Consider the following 15,868-nt stretch of genomic DNA (forward strand, 5'->3'; position numbering starts at 1 on the left):
GAAGCTTGCTAGAGATTCAGCCTTCATCCCGTATCTTCTGAAAGAAAATCTGCATTTTAACCAGATCTTCTGTTCATTGTTGTACACATGAAAATTTGAGAGGTACCTTCTAACCCACCATGACTTTTCCATCAGAGAAATATACACAACTTAATCATGTATGATGTAAATAAAGCACTCAAAAATGTCCATGGCTGTTTGGGTGGCCTTACTTTTATGCTGCATTATCTAAAATAATAGTATCTGCACTGTTTTTGTGGCTGTTATACTATCCTCTTTGGACAGACTTACAGAATACATTAGGAAATACTTTTTTGTTAAAATTATCTTATGGGATAATCCAGTCACTCGTATAAGTCCGAACCAGTTCTCTTTACTCTCTCATTTCACCAGGAGTGAAATTATCTCTGCCCATGGCTCCTTGGTAAGTATGTGTTGTTGTTTTTTTTTTTTTTCCCAGGAACTGTTGACTTTCATGGATGTGGCCATAGAATTCTCTCTCGAGGAGTGGGAATGCCTGGACCCTGCTCAGCAGAATTTGTACAGGGATGTGATGTTAGAGAACTACACAAACCTGGTCTCCCTAGGTGAGGAGAACGTCGACACACCATTCCCATTCCACACTAATAATTTCCTATTTTTTATAAATTATTTTCTGGGAGTTTCTGCTTTGCGTGAATGAGTTTCTGATCCTTGTTTCCAAGAAAAACTTGGGGATTTTTGACATAGAAAAGAAAATATTCAAAGTGTTTTACCTTGACATTAATCTTAAATCTTTTTGAGCTGCAAATCTGTATCTTTCACTCTACATTAGTAGTAATAGCAGAAATGTAGTGGCATAAAATATATTTGCCCATACCTTGAAATGCAATTTCCACCACCAATTTTTGATTGAGTAGTACTGGGTAGAGGAGCTAAGAACCCCAAAATATTAAATGCTTTCTAAGTATTCTAAAGTTTCCATCAGGAAAGAGTATGTGGGGATTATTTTTCTAGAGTTTTCTATGTGTTCTCTTTTCTCTACTGAGCACAGTAGTAGATTGGTAACTGGAGAATCCCAGGAAGAGTCATGTGAATTTTTTCTAATAAAATAGGTCTTGCTGTCTCTAAACCAGACCTGATCACCTGTCTGGAGCAAAGACATGAACCTTGGAAGGCGAAGAAATACATTGCCATATGCAAATACCCAGGTAGGTGGGAGTGAATGAAGCAGATGGCACAGGGGAGAGAGGTCCAGAATTTAAGGAGGAAGCCAGACCTCAAAATGGGGTTTGGGAAGCTGTGCTTCAATGAAAATGATATCTAAGAAGCCTGGGTTTCTTTCCCTTGGTCTCACATAAGGGCATGTCTTGTCTTTGTTTTTTAATTCTCTAAGCACTAATTCCCCGTCAGTGATCTTCCTTGAAGGTTACAGTGAGAACCAAAGTTCTGTCCGTGGCTTACAAGGGACAGCAGGATCCGAGCCCTGTTCTATTGCCTTTCAGGACATGGTAATATCTGTGTATTTTTGAGGAAGTCTCTGTGAAATTATTTGTTCATTTTCCTTTTGCATCACATCTGAACCGTGTGAGTGAAGTTGTGATATTAGTAGTTGGTTCAGGTATCCCAGGCACACCACAAACAGATGTGGTATGTTTTCTGCTTTATGGTTTCCTACCCTATGGAGGTTTTAAATGTAATTTTACAGGAAATTCATACTCAGTAATTTATCAGAGCTCTCTAAATAAAGGAAATCGAACGTTATTTTACTTCACAATTCTGGTTTTGTATCAACTATGATAAATAATTTAAACTCTATATACCCAAATTCCTCAAGTAAAGTGATTCTATTTCCTCAGCCTCTGAGTAGCTGGAATTACATGTTCGAGCTACTCTGCCTGGCTTTCACAAAGACACTTTTGTCCATGGATGGCTGCCAAATTTTTATTTGCTGTGGGGAGACAGAAAAGTAGGAGACTTCCTATTCCACCATGTTGTTAATGTCACTCTCTCTATACAGTCTGACTTTCTATTTTGTTCCAAATCAAATTTTACGTCTAAACATTTCTTGTTTTCCAATGATATATTATGGCATTACTTTTTTAAGTTATGTCCTTTGACATAAGTTTATTGTGTATTTTGTTTTGCCTACACATTATAATTTTGGTTGAAATTGCAGCTTACTATGGACACTTTATCAATGTCTGGTTTAATTAAAATACAAATTGGCCATATCTCTATAAAAATTACATTTTTTACCTATACATTTATATATTTGGGAACCCTGATTTTATAATGTGTGTGTGTATGATAGCTTTATATATAAAATAAATCTCAAAATCTAAGTGCCTTTATAAGAGCTTTGGGATCTAGGATCCCAAATATAAAATTATTTTTTATATATCTAAATCATAGGTTTCCAGTGAATGAACCCTTGTATTACTATTTAGTTGTCTTTCTTTGTCTCTTGATAGTTTTGGCTTAAAGTTATATGTTTTATGAAACAGGACAGCTTTTGACTCAAAATGTATTTTGCCTAATATGATTGTGACTCTCCTGCTCTCATTTGCTTGACCATTGCATGGAGTGTGTTTTTCCATCCTACCAGTTTCAGTCTATTTTTTGCCATTAGATCTAATGTGAGTCTGTTATAAAGAGAATGCAGTTGGATCTTGATTTTTGAATTTCCTTAAACCCTTTTACTCAATTTTTTTTCTTTTGATTGATAATTTTAGTCTATAAATATTAAAATAATTTTTTCAATGGGAAGGGCTTACTATTGCCATTTTGTTAATTGTCTTCTTTGATTCTTGCAGGTATTTTGTCCTTCTTTTCCTCATTTTCTGTCCTTTCTGTCTCATTGATTTTTGTAGTGACTTGCTTTGATCCTTTCTTATTTAAAAATGTATCGCTATAGGTATTTTATTGTGGTTACCATTCGGATTACATAAAAGCTCTTATAGTTACAACAATGTAAACTTGTAAGTAATAACTCTTCTTTACTTGAATACAAAAATTCTTCTTCATTACATCTGCCTTAAAATTTATGTTATGGATGTCTGTAATTATATCTTCTTATACTGTATATCCATTAACAGATGTTTCTTTCTTTCTTTCTTTTTCTTTATTTTTTGAGACAGAGTCTCACTCTGTTGCTCGGGCTAGAGTGCCATGGTGTCAGCCTACCTCACAGCAACCTCAAACTCCTGGGCTCAAGCAATCCTTCTGCCTCAGCCTCCCAAGCACCTAGGACTACAGGCATGAGCCATCATGTCCAGCTAATTTTTTTCTATATATATTTTTACCTGTCCAGATCATTTCTTTCTATTTTTAATAGAGACTGGGTCTGGCTCTTGCTCAGGTTGGTCTCGAACTTCTGACCTTGAGCGATCATCCCGCCTCAGCCTCACAGAGTGCTAGGATTACAGGAGTGAGCCACTGCACCCAGCTTAACAGATGTTTCTGATCATTTTTGTGCTTTTATCTTATAAACTTTAAAGCATGATTAAAAGCGTTTTCTGCACCATGATTCTAATACAGCAGAACTTTATTTAGATGTACTTGCATCTGTTTCCCAGACAGAGTTTCTTTTATTTCAGAATATTAAGGGGATACAAATATTTTTGGTTACATGAATCACTTTTGTAACACTTGAATCATGACTACAGGTGTGCCCATCACCCAAATATTGTTCATTGTACCGATCAGGCAGGTTTTTGTTTCTCTCCTTCTTCCCCCTGCCCCCTGCTTGATTTCCACCAAGTTTTACTTTCCTCTGTGCACGTGTGCGTTCATCAGTTAGTTCCAATTTAAGAATGAGTACATGTGGTGTTTTTCCAATCTTGAGATACTTCCCTTAGGATAATTGTTCCAAGTTACATGTAAATTATTGCAAAAGGCATTAATTGATCTTTTTGTGATTTAGTAGTACTCCATGGTGTAAATATACCACATTTTATTAATGCAATCAAAAATTGATGGGCAGTTGGGTTAATTCCACATTTTGCTGTTGTGAAATGTGCTGAAATAAATATTTGAGAGCAGGTATCTTTTTGATAGAAAGACTTGTTTTCCTCTGGGTCTATACCTAGTAGTGGGATTGCTGGATCAAATGGGAGGTCTGCTTTTATTTCTTTGAGAATCTCCATACTGTTTTCCATAGAGGTTGTCCTAATTTGCAGTCCCACCAACAGTGTGTAAGGATTCCTTAATCTCTGCCTCCGTGCCATCATCCCCTGCTCTCGTGTGCAACGTCTCTGCATGGATTCTGAGCAGCTCCCCCATGAGCCCAGAGGTCTGCAGTGGATGGGGGAGACTCCTCGCAGTTCAAGCTGCCTGCAACGTTTATTCCTGTCCTAAAAAGCGGTGCTACTTCAATTCTGCTGTCTTCTCCTCTTCCCAGTAGTGGGCATTGTATTGGGACCCCTCAGTTAGGCTCTGAGTTGTGGTGCTTATAAGAGTTGGCTACACCTTGTTGGATTGAGTCATTAGGTGCTCTAGTGGGCTATATGGTCATTCTCCCCGTCAGTGGTTGATGCTTGCAGGAAAGAGCCAAGTGCTCAGGGGTTCTTTTGTGACTGGAATAGCCTTGAGCCCCTTAGGAGAAACATTTGACTGTCCCAGACAGTGGGAGGGGCCTGCAGTCCCCAGGGGATTGCTTTCTCTCCAGCACAACAGAGGAGAGTGGGACAGTGTGGCTGGGTGGGGTTAGGTTGAGCACACCTGGGAGGCTTTGCAAAGTCTTGGCAGGGCTCAAAGACCTATCCCAGGGCCCTGGGATAAGCCACTGGGAGAGGGGCCAAAAAGATCTATCAAAACTAAAAAGACTGCTTATGGGGGAGGGGCAGTCTGTAGTTCACCACCTGGCTCTTGGAGTGAGCTCCGCCCTTCTCTCATTACCCCTGCCCTGAGGGGCTCCCTCCAGTGTCTGTTTGCAAATGGGCACAGAAACATGCTGCCCTCAGCCACAGTGGGACCACAGGCTGGGAATTTCGAGTCTGGCAGCGTGACTTTCCTGTGGGGGTACGGGCATTTCACCAGATTTCTGTGGCTCAAACCTCCACTGTACTCTCGTATCATTTCCTCACATGTGGGCTCCCTTGCCTACCACGTTAATCTCTCAAATCTCTCCATTGTGCCTCCTGGGAATTCACTCAAGTTGTGGGGGCACAGGATCCAGCCCGTGTGTCTTCTTCACTGGCTTGTTTCTACACAGAGTACCACAGGCAGGGGACTCCCAGACTGGGCACCCCTGGGGCCACCACAGGTCTCCAGAGGTAAAGGTTTGGAGAACACTCTAGGTGAGGAAAGGTGGCTGCCTTCCCAGCTGCAGTGGGTGGGGCAGGGAGGAAGAGAGCCAGGAAGAGAGCCAGGACCCTGGCTCCTCCAGTCGCCCTCCTTGGAAGGCAGCCTGCAGGAAACGTCCAAGCTCCAGAGCCACTGCTGTTCTCCACACGATTCAGTGGGTACAGCAGTGCCCATGCGCATAAACGTGGGGAAGCTCACATACAACTCAGTAGCCCACTGATTACCACAGGTGTGTAGGAAGGAGAAACGCAGTGCTCCCTTATTCCTTCACTGCACTCTGAGCATCTTTGGGTTTGATTCTCACCAGTTTCTTCTCGTCTTTTTCTTTTTCCGTTTTCGTGTTCTGCTTCACAATTTCCCCCTGTGAAGTACGCAGCAGGCTCCGGCACCTCCTCCAAACTACACATGAGCTGTGCCCATTCCTCCCTTTTCCTTACCTAAAACACTTTCTTCCCTCTGGGGTGCTCCAGCAAGTGATGGCTCTAGTAGGCCCTCTGGCCCTCTCCCCTCTTCAGTAATTATTTATATATAATTTTGTGTTGTTTTGTAGCGTCATTTTATTTTCAATGAAAGGGGCTTCCTTTGGCACTTCTTGTAGGGCAGATCTAGTGCTGACAGACTCTGTCAGCATCTGATTATGTTGATAAATCTTTTTTTTTTTATTCTTTTAGGGGGATAGTTTTGCTAGATACAGTATTTTCTGCTGTGCGGTTTTTGTTCTTTAGGCACCGTGACTATATAACCCAATTTCTTTCTGCAGGGCAATGTTTCTGATGACAAATCCACTGGTTCTCTCATAGAAGCAAGCTTACAGATCACACATCACTCTTCTGTTCCAGCTTTTCAGATTCTCTTTTCTGTGACTTTCAAAGTTCTACTTATAATGTCTTGCTATGGGTCTTTTTGTTTATCCTTGTTAAAGTGTGTTGAGCTTCTTTATTTCTTTCTTTCTTTTTTTTTAATGTCCTGTGTGACTCGGAGAACATCAAGGAGGATATCCATATAATGCAGAACAAACTTTAGGTATAATAAAGACTTCTATAAATGTATTATAGATTTACTATAAAGATATATTGTTTGTAGAAATACATAGTGTATTACAAAGTTTATGTGATAGATTACATCTGGGGTGAGGCAGCAAAGGTGTCTTAATGCAGGGGGTATCAAGGGTGAGAAGGCCTGAGAGCTGGACTCAGTTTTGCTGGTCTTAGTTCCTTGACGTTACTCACATAAAATAGCCCTCCTCTACTGCCAGTTTTATTTATTTTATTTTATTTTACTTTTATTTCAGCTCATTATGGCGGTACAAACGGTCAGGTTATATATATTGCCCATGCCCTCACATCCCCCCGAGTCTGAGCTTCAAGCATGTCCACTCCCTAGACAGTGCACATCGCACTAATCACGTAGGTATGCACCCATCCCCCCTCCCCTCCGCCATCACCCCCCCTCATCAGAACTTCAAGTGTGACCATTCCCCAGGCAGTGCGCATCACACTGATCAAGTAGGTATACACCCATCCCTTCCCCCCAGCCCCACCTCTGTCCAATACACAATTGGTGTTATTCCCAAAAGTGCACTCAGGGAAAACAGTTTGCTGGTGAGTACATGTGGTGCTTATTTTTCCATTCTTGGGAAACTTCACTTAATAGAATGGGTTCCAGCTCTCTCCAGGAGAACCAAAGAGATGCCATATTGCCATTATTTCTAATAGCTGAGTAATATTTCATGGTATACATATACCAGATTTTGCTAATCCATTCATGAATTGATGGGCATTTGGGTTGTTTCCACATCTTTGCAATTGTGAATTGTGCTGCTATAAACATTCGTGTGCAGGAGTCTTTTTTATAGAATGACTAGATGCCCAATAATGCGATTGCTGGATCAAATCGTAGGTCTACTTGAATCTGTTTAAGGTATCTCCACATTGCTTTCCACAGGGGTTGCACTAGTTTACAGTCCCACCAGCAGTGTATGAGTGTTCCTGTCTCTGCATCCACGCCACATGTATTGTTTTGGGACTTTTTGATAAAGGCCATTCTCACTGGAGTTAAGTGATATCTCATTGTGGTTTTGATTTGCATTTCCCTGATGATTAGAGATGTTGAACATTTTGCCAGATTTCAAACTATACTACAAGGCTGTGATTATAAAAATTGCTTGGTATAGGCACAAGTGCAGGGACACTGACCAGTGGAACAGAACAGAAAATCCAAATATAAAACCATCCTCATATAGCCATCTAATCTTTGACAAAACAGACAAAAACATCCTCTGGGGAAAATATCCCTATTTAATAAATTGTGCTGGGAAAACTGGATAGCCACATGTAGAAGACTAAAACAGGACACACAGGTTTCACGTCTCACAAAAATCAAATCACGGTGGATAACAGACTTAAAACTTAGGTTGTAAACTATTAGAATTGTAGAAGAAAACATAGGAAAGACTCTTACAGACATTGGCCTGGGGAAAGAATTTATGAAGAAGGCCCCTAAGGCAATCACAGCAACAACAAAAATAAATAAATGGGACCTGATCAAATTAAAAAGCTTCTGCACAGCCAAAGAAACAGTCACGACAGTAAACAGACAACCTACAGAATGGGAAAACATTTTCGCATACTACACATCAGAAAAAAGACTGATAACAAGAAACTATTTAGGACTCAGGAAAATCAGTAAGAAAAAAATCAAACAACCCTATCAAAAAGTACTCAAAGGACATGAATAGAAATATTTCAAAAGAAGATATAAAAATGGCTAACAAACATGAAAAAATGAGCTTCTTGAATTTTTAGTTCTTTTTCTTACATTTTAGAATTGCCCAGTCATTTATATTTGTTTTCTTTAGCTCCACAGTTTGTTTTCTTTTATGCATTTTGTTGGTGTTCTAATTTTTCTCTATTCCCTGAGTTGCCTGTGTTTCCATTTCACTCATTGTGCACTATTCAGATGGGGCTTTTTAATTTTCTCAGGTATTTTATATATCATTATTTCTTTGTAGTTCATTTCTGATTATTTATTTTGTTTCTTTTGTTGGGCTAGGATATCCTGATACTTCGTGTATGTTATAATCTTTGGTTGATATTTGGGGATTAAATAAAAATTCATCTGTCACAATCTTTACAAATTGGCTTTGTCCTGGGAGATTCTGATATGAATTGCTTGGGCTACAGATTCTGGGAGCCTCCCAAATCTATTCTCAGGATGTTTATTCTGTGGAATTGTATGTTTATTTTCCAGGTAAAGTGATTTTTCCATGTTTTTTCTTAAGGCCCTCTAATCATTTGCTACCCGTATTGTATGCCACTTGTACTGAAGTCTCTCTGCTGCTGTAACACTCATTTACCTTTGTTCGCAGCAAACCCAGTCTACCTTCAAAAGCACAACACAATTGTGTTCAGCATTCTGTGCTATGGGAGGCACTCACCAGTCTCTGGAAAGGCCTCTGGAAGTCCAAATATATATGTGTACCACAATTCTCTTTCTCCTTTTGGGGAGAATCCAGGAGTTGATTTTTTAAACCCATATAAACCATGCTATATTAATATTAGGAAGGGCAATGTTAGGTAAATGTAACAAACTTTTCTTCTGCTTCTATGTGGCTTTCGGCATTGTGCTTTCCCGGGATGCTGCAAACATTTAATTGGTTTTAAAATGCACACAGAAGCAATTTGGTCAGTATATTTTTTATTAATGTTATGTAGCTGTAACTGTATTAGGGCCTGTGTTACTTTACTATGCTATCTTGATAATGTGCTTCCTATAATTTTATATGTTAGATCTGTAATAGATGTTCATCTAAGGCTGGAAAATCAACAAGTAGGATAATTTGTTATTTTTATTTCTTTCAGCTGTGTCTTATTATTACACCCAAGACCATTTGCCAGGGAAAAGCCTGAAAGATTCATTCCAAAAAGTGCTACTGAGAAATTATGAAGGCTCTGGACTTCATAATTTAAGCTTAAGGAAAGACTGGGAAAGTGTGGGTGAGTATAATGAGCAGAAAGAATGTCATAATGGATTTAACCAATTTTCAACAGCAAGCCATTGCAAAGTCGTCAAATGTAATAAATGTTTGAACGTCTTCAGAAAATTATCAAAACAAAATAGACATAAGATAAGACATACTGTAGAGGAAACTTTCAAATGTAAAGAATGTGAAGGAACCACTAACAAATGTTCACACTTTATTGAATATAAAAGAATTCATAGTAGAGAGAAACATTATAAATATATCCAATGTGGCAAAGTCTTCAAATCTTGTTCATGCTGTTCTAATCATAAGTCAAGTCATGCTGGAGAGAACCCCTACAAATGTGAAGAATGTGGCAAAGCTTTTATCGAGCGCTCAACCCTGACCACACATAAGAGAATTCATACTGGAGAGAAACCCTACAAATGTGAAGAATGTGGCAAAGCTTTTATCGAGCATTCAACCCTGATCACTCATAAGAGCATTCATACTGGAGAGAAACCCTACAAATGTGAAGAATGTGGCAAAGCTTTTATTCAGCATTCACACCTGACCACACATAAGAGAATTCACTCTGGAGAGAAACCCTACAAATGTGAAGAATGTGGCAAAGCTTTTAAATCATGTTCAGAACTTACTGATCATAAGAGAATTCATACTGGAGAGAAACCCTACAAATGTGAACAATGTGACAAAGCTTTTATCCGGAGTTCACACCTGACCACCCATAGGAAAATTCATACTGGAGAGAAACCCTACAAATGTGAAGAATGTGGCAAAGCTTTTATCCGGAGTTCACACCTGACCACCCATAGGAAAATTCATACTGGAGAGAAACCCTACAAATGTGAAGAATGTGGCAAAGCTTTTATCCAGCGTTCAACCCTGACCACCCATAGGAAAATTCATACTGGAGAGAAACCCTACAAATGTGAAGACTGTGGCAAAGCTTTTATCGAGCATTCAACCCTGACCACACATACGAGAATTCATACTGGAGAGAAACCCTACAAATGTGAAGAATGTGGCAAAGCTTTTAAATCATGTTCAGGACTTACTGATCATAAGAGAATTCATACTGGAGACAAACCCTACAAATGTGAAGAATGTGGCAAAGCTTTTATCGAGCGTTCAACCCTGACCACACATAAGAGAATTCATACTGGAGAGAAACCCTACAAATGTGAAGACTGTGGCAAAGCTTTTATCAAGCGTTCAACCCTGACCACACATACGAGAATTCATACTACAGAGAAACCCTACAAATGTGAAGACTGTGGCAAAGCTTTTATCCGGAGTTCACACCTGACCACCCATAGGAAAATTCATACTGGAGAGAAACCCTACAAATGTGAAAAATGTGGCAAAGCTTTTATCTGGAGTTCACACCTGACCACCCATAGGAAAATTCATACTGGAGAGAAACCCTACAAATGTGAAGAATGTGGCAAAGCTTTTATCCGGAGTTCACACCTGACCACCCATAGGAAAATTCATACTGGAGAGAAACCCTACAAATGTGAAAAATGTGGCAAAGCTTTTATCCGGAGTTCAAACCTGACCACCCATAGGAAAATTCATACTGGAGAGAAACCCTACAAGTGTGAAGAATGTGGCAAAGCTTTTATCCGGAGTTCACACCTGACCACCCATAGGAAAATTCATACTGGAGAGAAACCCTACAAATGTGAAAAATGTGGCAAAGCTTTTATCCGGAGTTCAAACCTGACCACCCATAGGAAAATTCATACTGGAGAGTAACCCTACAAATGTGAAGAATGTGGCAAAGCTTTTATCCGGAGTTCACACCTGACCACCCATAGGAAAATTCATACTAGAGAGAAACCCTACAAATGTGAAGAATGTGGCAAAGCTTTTATCCAGCATTCAAACCTGACCACACATGAGACAATTCATACAGGAGAGAAACCCTACAAATGTGAAGAATGTGAGAAAGCTTTTATCCAGCGTGCACACCTGACCAGCCATAGGAAAATTCACACTGGAGAGAAACCCTACAAACATGAAGAATGTGGCAAAGCTTTTATCCAGCGTTGACACCTGACCAAACATAAGAGAATTCATAACCAGTGTTCAACCCTGAGCACACATAAGAGAATTCACACTGGAGAGAATCTGTATAAATGTTAAGAATGTGGCAAAGCTTTTAAATCGTGTTCAGAACTTACCGATCATAAGAGAATTCATACTGGGAAGAAACCCTACAAATGTGAATGATCTGCCAAAGCCTTTAGCCAGTGCTCTTACCTTACTCTACATGACAGTATTCATACCTCAGAAAAATCCTAGAAATGCAAACAATGTGGCACATCCTTTAATAATTGTTCACATATTACTTAACAGGACAGGGGTCATACTGGATAAAAGCGGTATTAATGTACAGACTGTTGAAACACCTTCCACAAAATAAAAGTCTTAGAGTGCACCATGGTATTGATACAGGGAAAAAATTAGAAGTATAAAGACTGGTTCAATACATTTACTTATATCGCAGATCTTATTTATTGTACACAGAATTCATACTGGAGGGTAAACCCCTAACAATTTTTTTAAACTGTATTGAACTTCACAGACTTTGGACTGGAGAGAAGCCCTACAAATAAAATAAATGTGGAAAACTATTTGTTCAAAAAATATGCCTTTGGAAACATCAGAATTAATATGAAAAGTTATTTTAAAGATACAAGAAATATGAAAAAATTTAATCATATATTAAGTCTAAATAAGCATCAGAGGATTTAGAGTAGAAAGCACCAAGGTACTAACACTTTCAGACATTAAAGCAGAGAGTTGATTATGAAGAATAATGCAAAGTTAAAATAGATAATTTATTTTTATGTAGGCTTACATAGAGCAGAAGATTGATTTTTGGAGGGTTATTATTACACTCAAACTATGCTATTTTGCATTGAAATGATTTTAGATGGTTTAAAAATTAAACATTGATGTAGTTCAACAATCAAATCACTTGCTACTATGCTTTCATTCCTATTCTTTCTGTGAAAGGATGTGGCCAACTTTTACTGCATCAGAGCTATGAAAGAACTTTCTAAATTATGTAGACATCATTTTTGTACTCTTGAAAGGAAAATAAAGGACACCAAGAGGTAATATTCAGTAAGAAAATCTCAGTAGAGAGGCTGTTTGTGATCCAGACATAACACTGTTTTAAGTAATCTGTATGGTTGGTTTTTCTTGTAATATTCTGCTGAGGACATTTTCAACTTTAGAAGTAAATTATTTTACCAATTGTATACTAAGTAATAGAACAAAGTAGATTTTGAAATGCTGTTACTAAGACTATGTGTGATCTTAATTTGTTTTCATAAAAGAAAATTGTTTTTAATGTGTTACATGTGTATTGAATGAAGTCTTAACCTTTCACCAAGAATTACCTAGTCCACTTTATTCAAAGTCCAGATAACAAATGTAAATAGTATAATATTGGGTAACATAGTGAAACACAACATTACTAATGAGCTTTTTCACAGAGTTTAAGCTTCAGTTACTTTGAAAAATATTGCTTCCATAACTTATATTTTTATTCTTTTTCTTGTTTTTGCAACTACAAAGGGCCATTAAAATGGTTATAATGAGATTATACAGGAGTGTAATGAAAGGCCATACATTGCTGAATAATGAATAACTATTTACAAATTTTAATTGTACATTTTTCTTTCAATGTACAACCTCCCTGGCCTGAAAACTCCATATAGACTCTATAGATAAACTTTAAGTGCAGAATGATGGAGGAAGTAATTGTGTTCCTGTGTGTACCTATTTTGAGAAGAAACGAAAAATATTGGAATAAAACAGGTAATTAAAACAAATGTTGGGCCGGGCGCGGTGGCTCACGCCTGTAATCCTAGCACTCTGGGAGGCCGAGGTGGGTGGATCGTTTGAGCTCAGGAATTCGAGACCAGCCTGAGCAAGAGCGAGACCCCATCTCTACTAAAAAAATAGAAAGAAATCATATGGACAGCTAAAAATATATATAGAAAAAAAAATTAGCCTGGCATGGTGGTGCATGCCTGTAGTCCCAACTACTCGGGAGGCTGAGACAGGAGGATCCCTTGAGCTCAGGAGTTTGAGGTTGCTGTGAGCTAGGCTGACGCCACGGCACTCACTCTAGCCTGGGCAACAAAGTGAGACTCTGTCTCAAAAAACAAACAAACAAACAAACAAACAAACAAAAACAAATGTTGGCCGGGCGCGGTGGCTCACACCTGTAATCCTAGCACTCTGGGAGGCCGAGGTGAGTGGATCGGTCGAGGTGGGTATTGATTATTTTATTATTGTGGTTTGATTTTCATTTCCCTAATGAATAATATTTGGAGCATATATTACAAGCAAATTTTTTTTATCTTAGGAAAAATGTATGTTTAAATATTTTGTCTTTTTTTTTTTTTTTTTTTTGTTGTTGTTGAGACAGAGTCTCACTTTGTTGCCCAGGCTAGAGTGAGTGCCATGGCGTCAGCTTAGCTCACAGCAACCTCAAACTCCTGGGCTTAAGCGATCCTACTGCCTCAGCCTCCCGAGTAGCTGGGACTACAGGCATGCGCCACTATGCCCGGCTAATTTTTTCTATATAGATTTTTAGGTGTCCATATAATGTCTTTCTATTTTTTAGTAGAGACGGGGTCTCGCTCAGGCTGGTCTCGAACTCCTGACCTTGAGCAATCCACCCGCCTCGGCCTCCCAGAGTGCTAGGATTACAGGCGTGAGCCACCGCGCCTGGCCTTATTTTGTCATTTTTTAATTGGTAAACTTTTTTATTACTAACTTGTAAGAGTTCTATATATATTCTCTCTACTAGACCTTAAACAGATATAAGATTGAAACTATTTTCTCTCAAAAGGAATTTTTCTTTTAATATTTTTTATTGTGTTCAAATAATTTTTTAATTTGATAAGTTATAATTGATTATTTCTTTTCTTGATTGTGCTTTTTTTGTAATATCTAAAAAAAATCTTTCCCTAAGTCAAGATCACAAAAAGGTGCTCTAATATTTTTCCCCAAAATTTTGCAGTTTCTTCTCTTCCATTTAGGTATATAATCCATTTTGAGTATTTCTGTATGTGTGTGATTTGGATTAGGTGGTAAAACTTCAATTATTTGCATGTCGATATTTACTTTTTCCATTATCATTTGTTGAGGAGAATTTTTTCCCATTACAATTATGTAGCATCTTTGACAAAATCAATTTTACCACAAATTAATGTGTTTATTAATGGACCTTCTATTCTATTCTTTTCATCTACATAAATCTATCCGTATGCTAGTACTATACATTTCGTTACCGTAACATTGTTGTATTAATTCATGTCAGAAGTTTTTCAAAATTCTTGTGTGTATATGATTTTATTTTCATATGAAGTTTAGAGGGAGCTTCTAAATTTCAATTAAAGAAAACTAATTTGAAAATTTGCATTGAATCCATAGATCAATTATTTGGGTATTTTGATATTAGTATTAAGTATTGTTACCCTTGGACATTGAATATACCTCAATATGTTCACTTCTTTGATTTCTTTCAGCATTGTTAATAATTTTTGCCTATAAAGTACTTGCACTTATTTTTAAAAATTTATTTCTAAATGCTTCTTTTTGATGCTACTATTAATAAAATGATTTTCTTAGTTTAATTTACATTTGTTCATTGCTTTTATAAAATAGTACATTAAATTTTGTTTGCTGAGCTTACATCTTTCGACAATGAACTTGTTTATTAGCTTAATGAATTTTTTAATTAAATTCCTTACACATTTATATACTATGTTTTGAAATGTGTGATAAAATTCTGTTCTGTTTTTTCTTTTCTAATTTAAGAATTTTTTTGTTTCAAGTATAATTTTCTGGCTGATACTTCCAGTACAATGTTGAAAAGAGTAATAAAAGAAGAAATTCTTGTCTTATTTCCAAAGTTATGGGTAAAACACCCAGTCTGTAATTATGAAGAATGATATTAGCTGTAGGTTTTCATAGATGTACTTTAGAGTCTCAGAAATTCTCCTCTAGTAACTTACTGGGAATTTTATCATAAATAGGTGTTGGACTTGTCAAAATTTTTCTCTGCCTATTTAAATTATTACTTTATTACTCAAATAATATTTTGCAATATATTGGTTGATTTTTGAATAATCTAACATTGCATTTGTGAAAACATCCTAGTCATACTATATAATCATTATATGTTGCTGAGTTCAATTTACTAGTGTTTAAGACGATTTCTGTGCCTTTATTTATATGGAATATAGGCCCATATTCTTCTTTACTTGTGATCCCTTTGTCTGGTCTTAGCATCATGGTAATGCTGGCTAAACAAGGAATTGGGAACTGTTACATCTCCTACTGCTGAACGCTTTTATAAAGAATTAATATTAATTCTTCATTAAATATTCATGGATTTTACAATTTACGCAATTTGATATGGAACTTTTTTATATGGAAATATTTTTAATTATTTTCTTTTTATTATATGACTGTATATTCTATTTCATTATACATGTCTATTGATATCAATTTCTTTACTTTCATAATTTATGGCTACCAATACATTTATTTCTCTTTTGTTATGTT

General features: G+C 37.4%; 1 protein-coding gene across 1 annotated transcript in view; it reads left to right on the top strand.

Moving 5' to 3' along the window:
• LOC138382890 (zinc finger protein 91-like) overlaps positions 1 to 13,181 on the top strand; it is a gene marked incomplete at its 3' end in the record, with an annotated part of 192,516 nt that extends 179,335 nt beyond the window's left edge. The window contains 2 exon segments of the mRNA XM_069467506.1: positions 9,586 to 11,273; positions 13,141 to 13,181. Of these exon segments, the coding sequence (XP_069323607.1) occupies positions 9,586 to 11,273; positions 13,141 to 13,181 (1,729 nt within the window).
• Between the last annotated feature and the right edge of the window lie 2,687 nt (positions 13,182 to 15,868).

This window comes from Eulemur rufifrons, chromosome 4, assembly GCF_041146395.1.
Source record: "Eulemur rufifrons isolate Redbay chromosome 4, OSU_ERuf_1, whole genome shotgun sequence".
Classification (NCBI taxonomy): domain Eukaryota; kingdom Metazoa; phylum Chordata; class Mammalia; order Primates; family Lemuridae; genus Eulemur; species Eulemur rufifrons.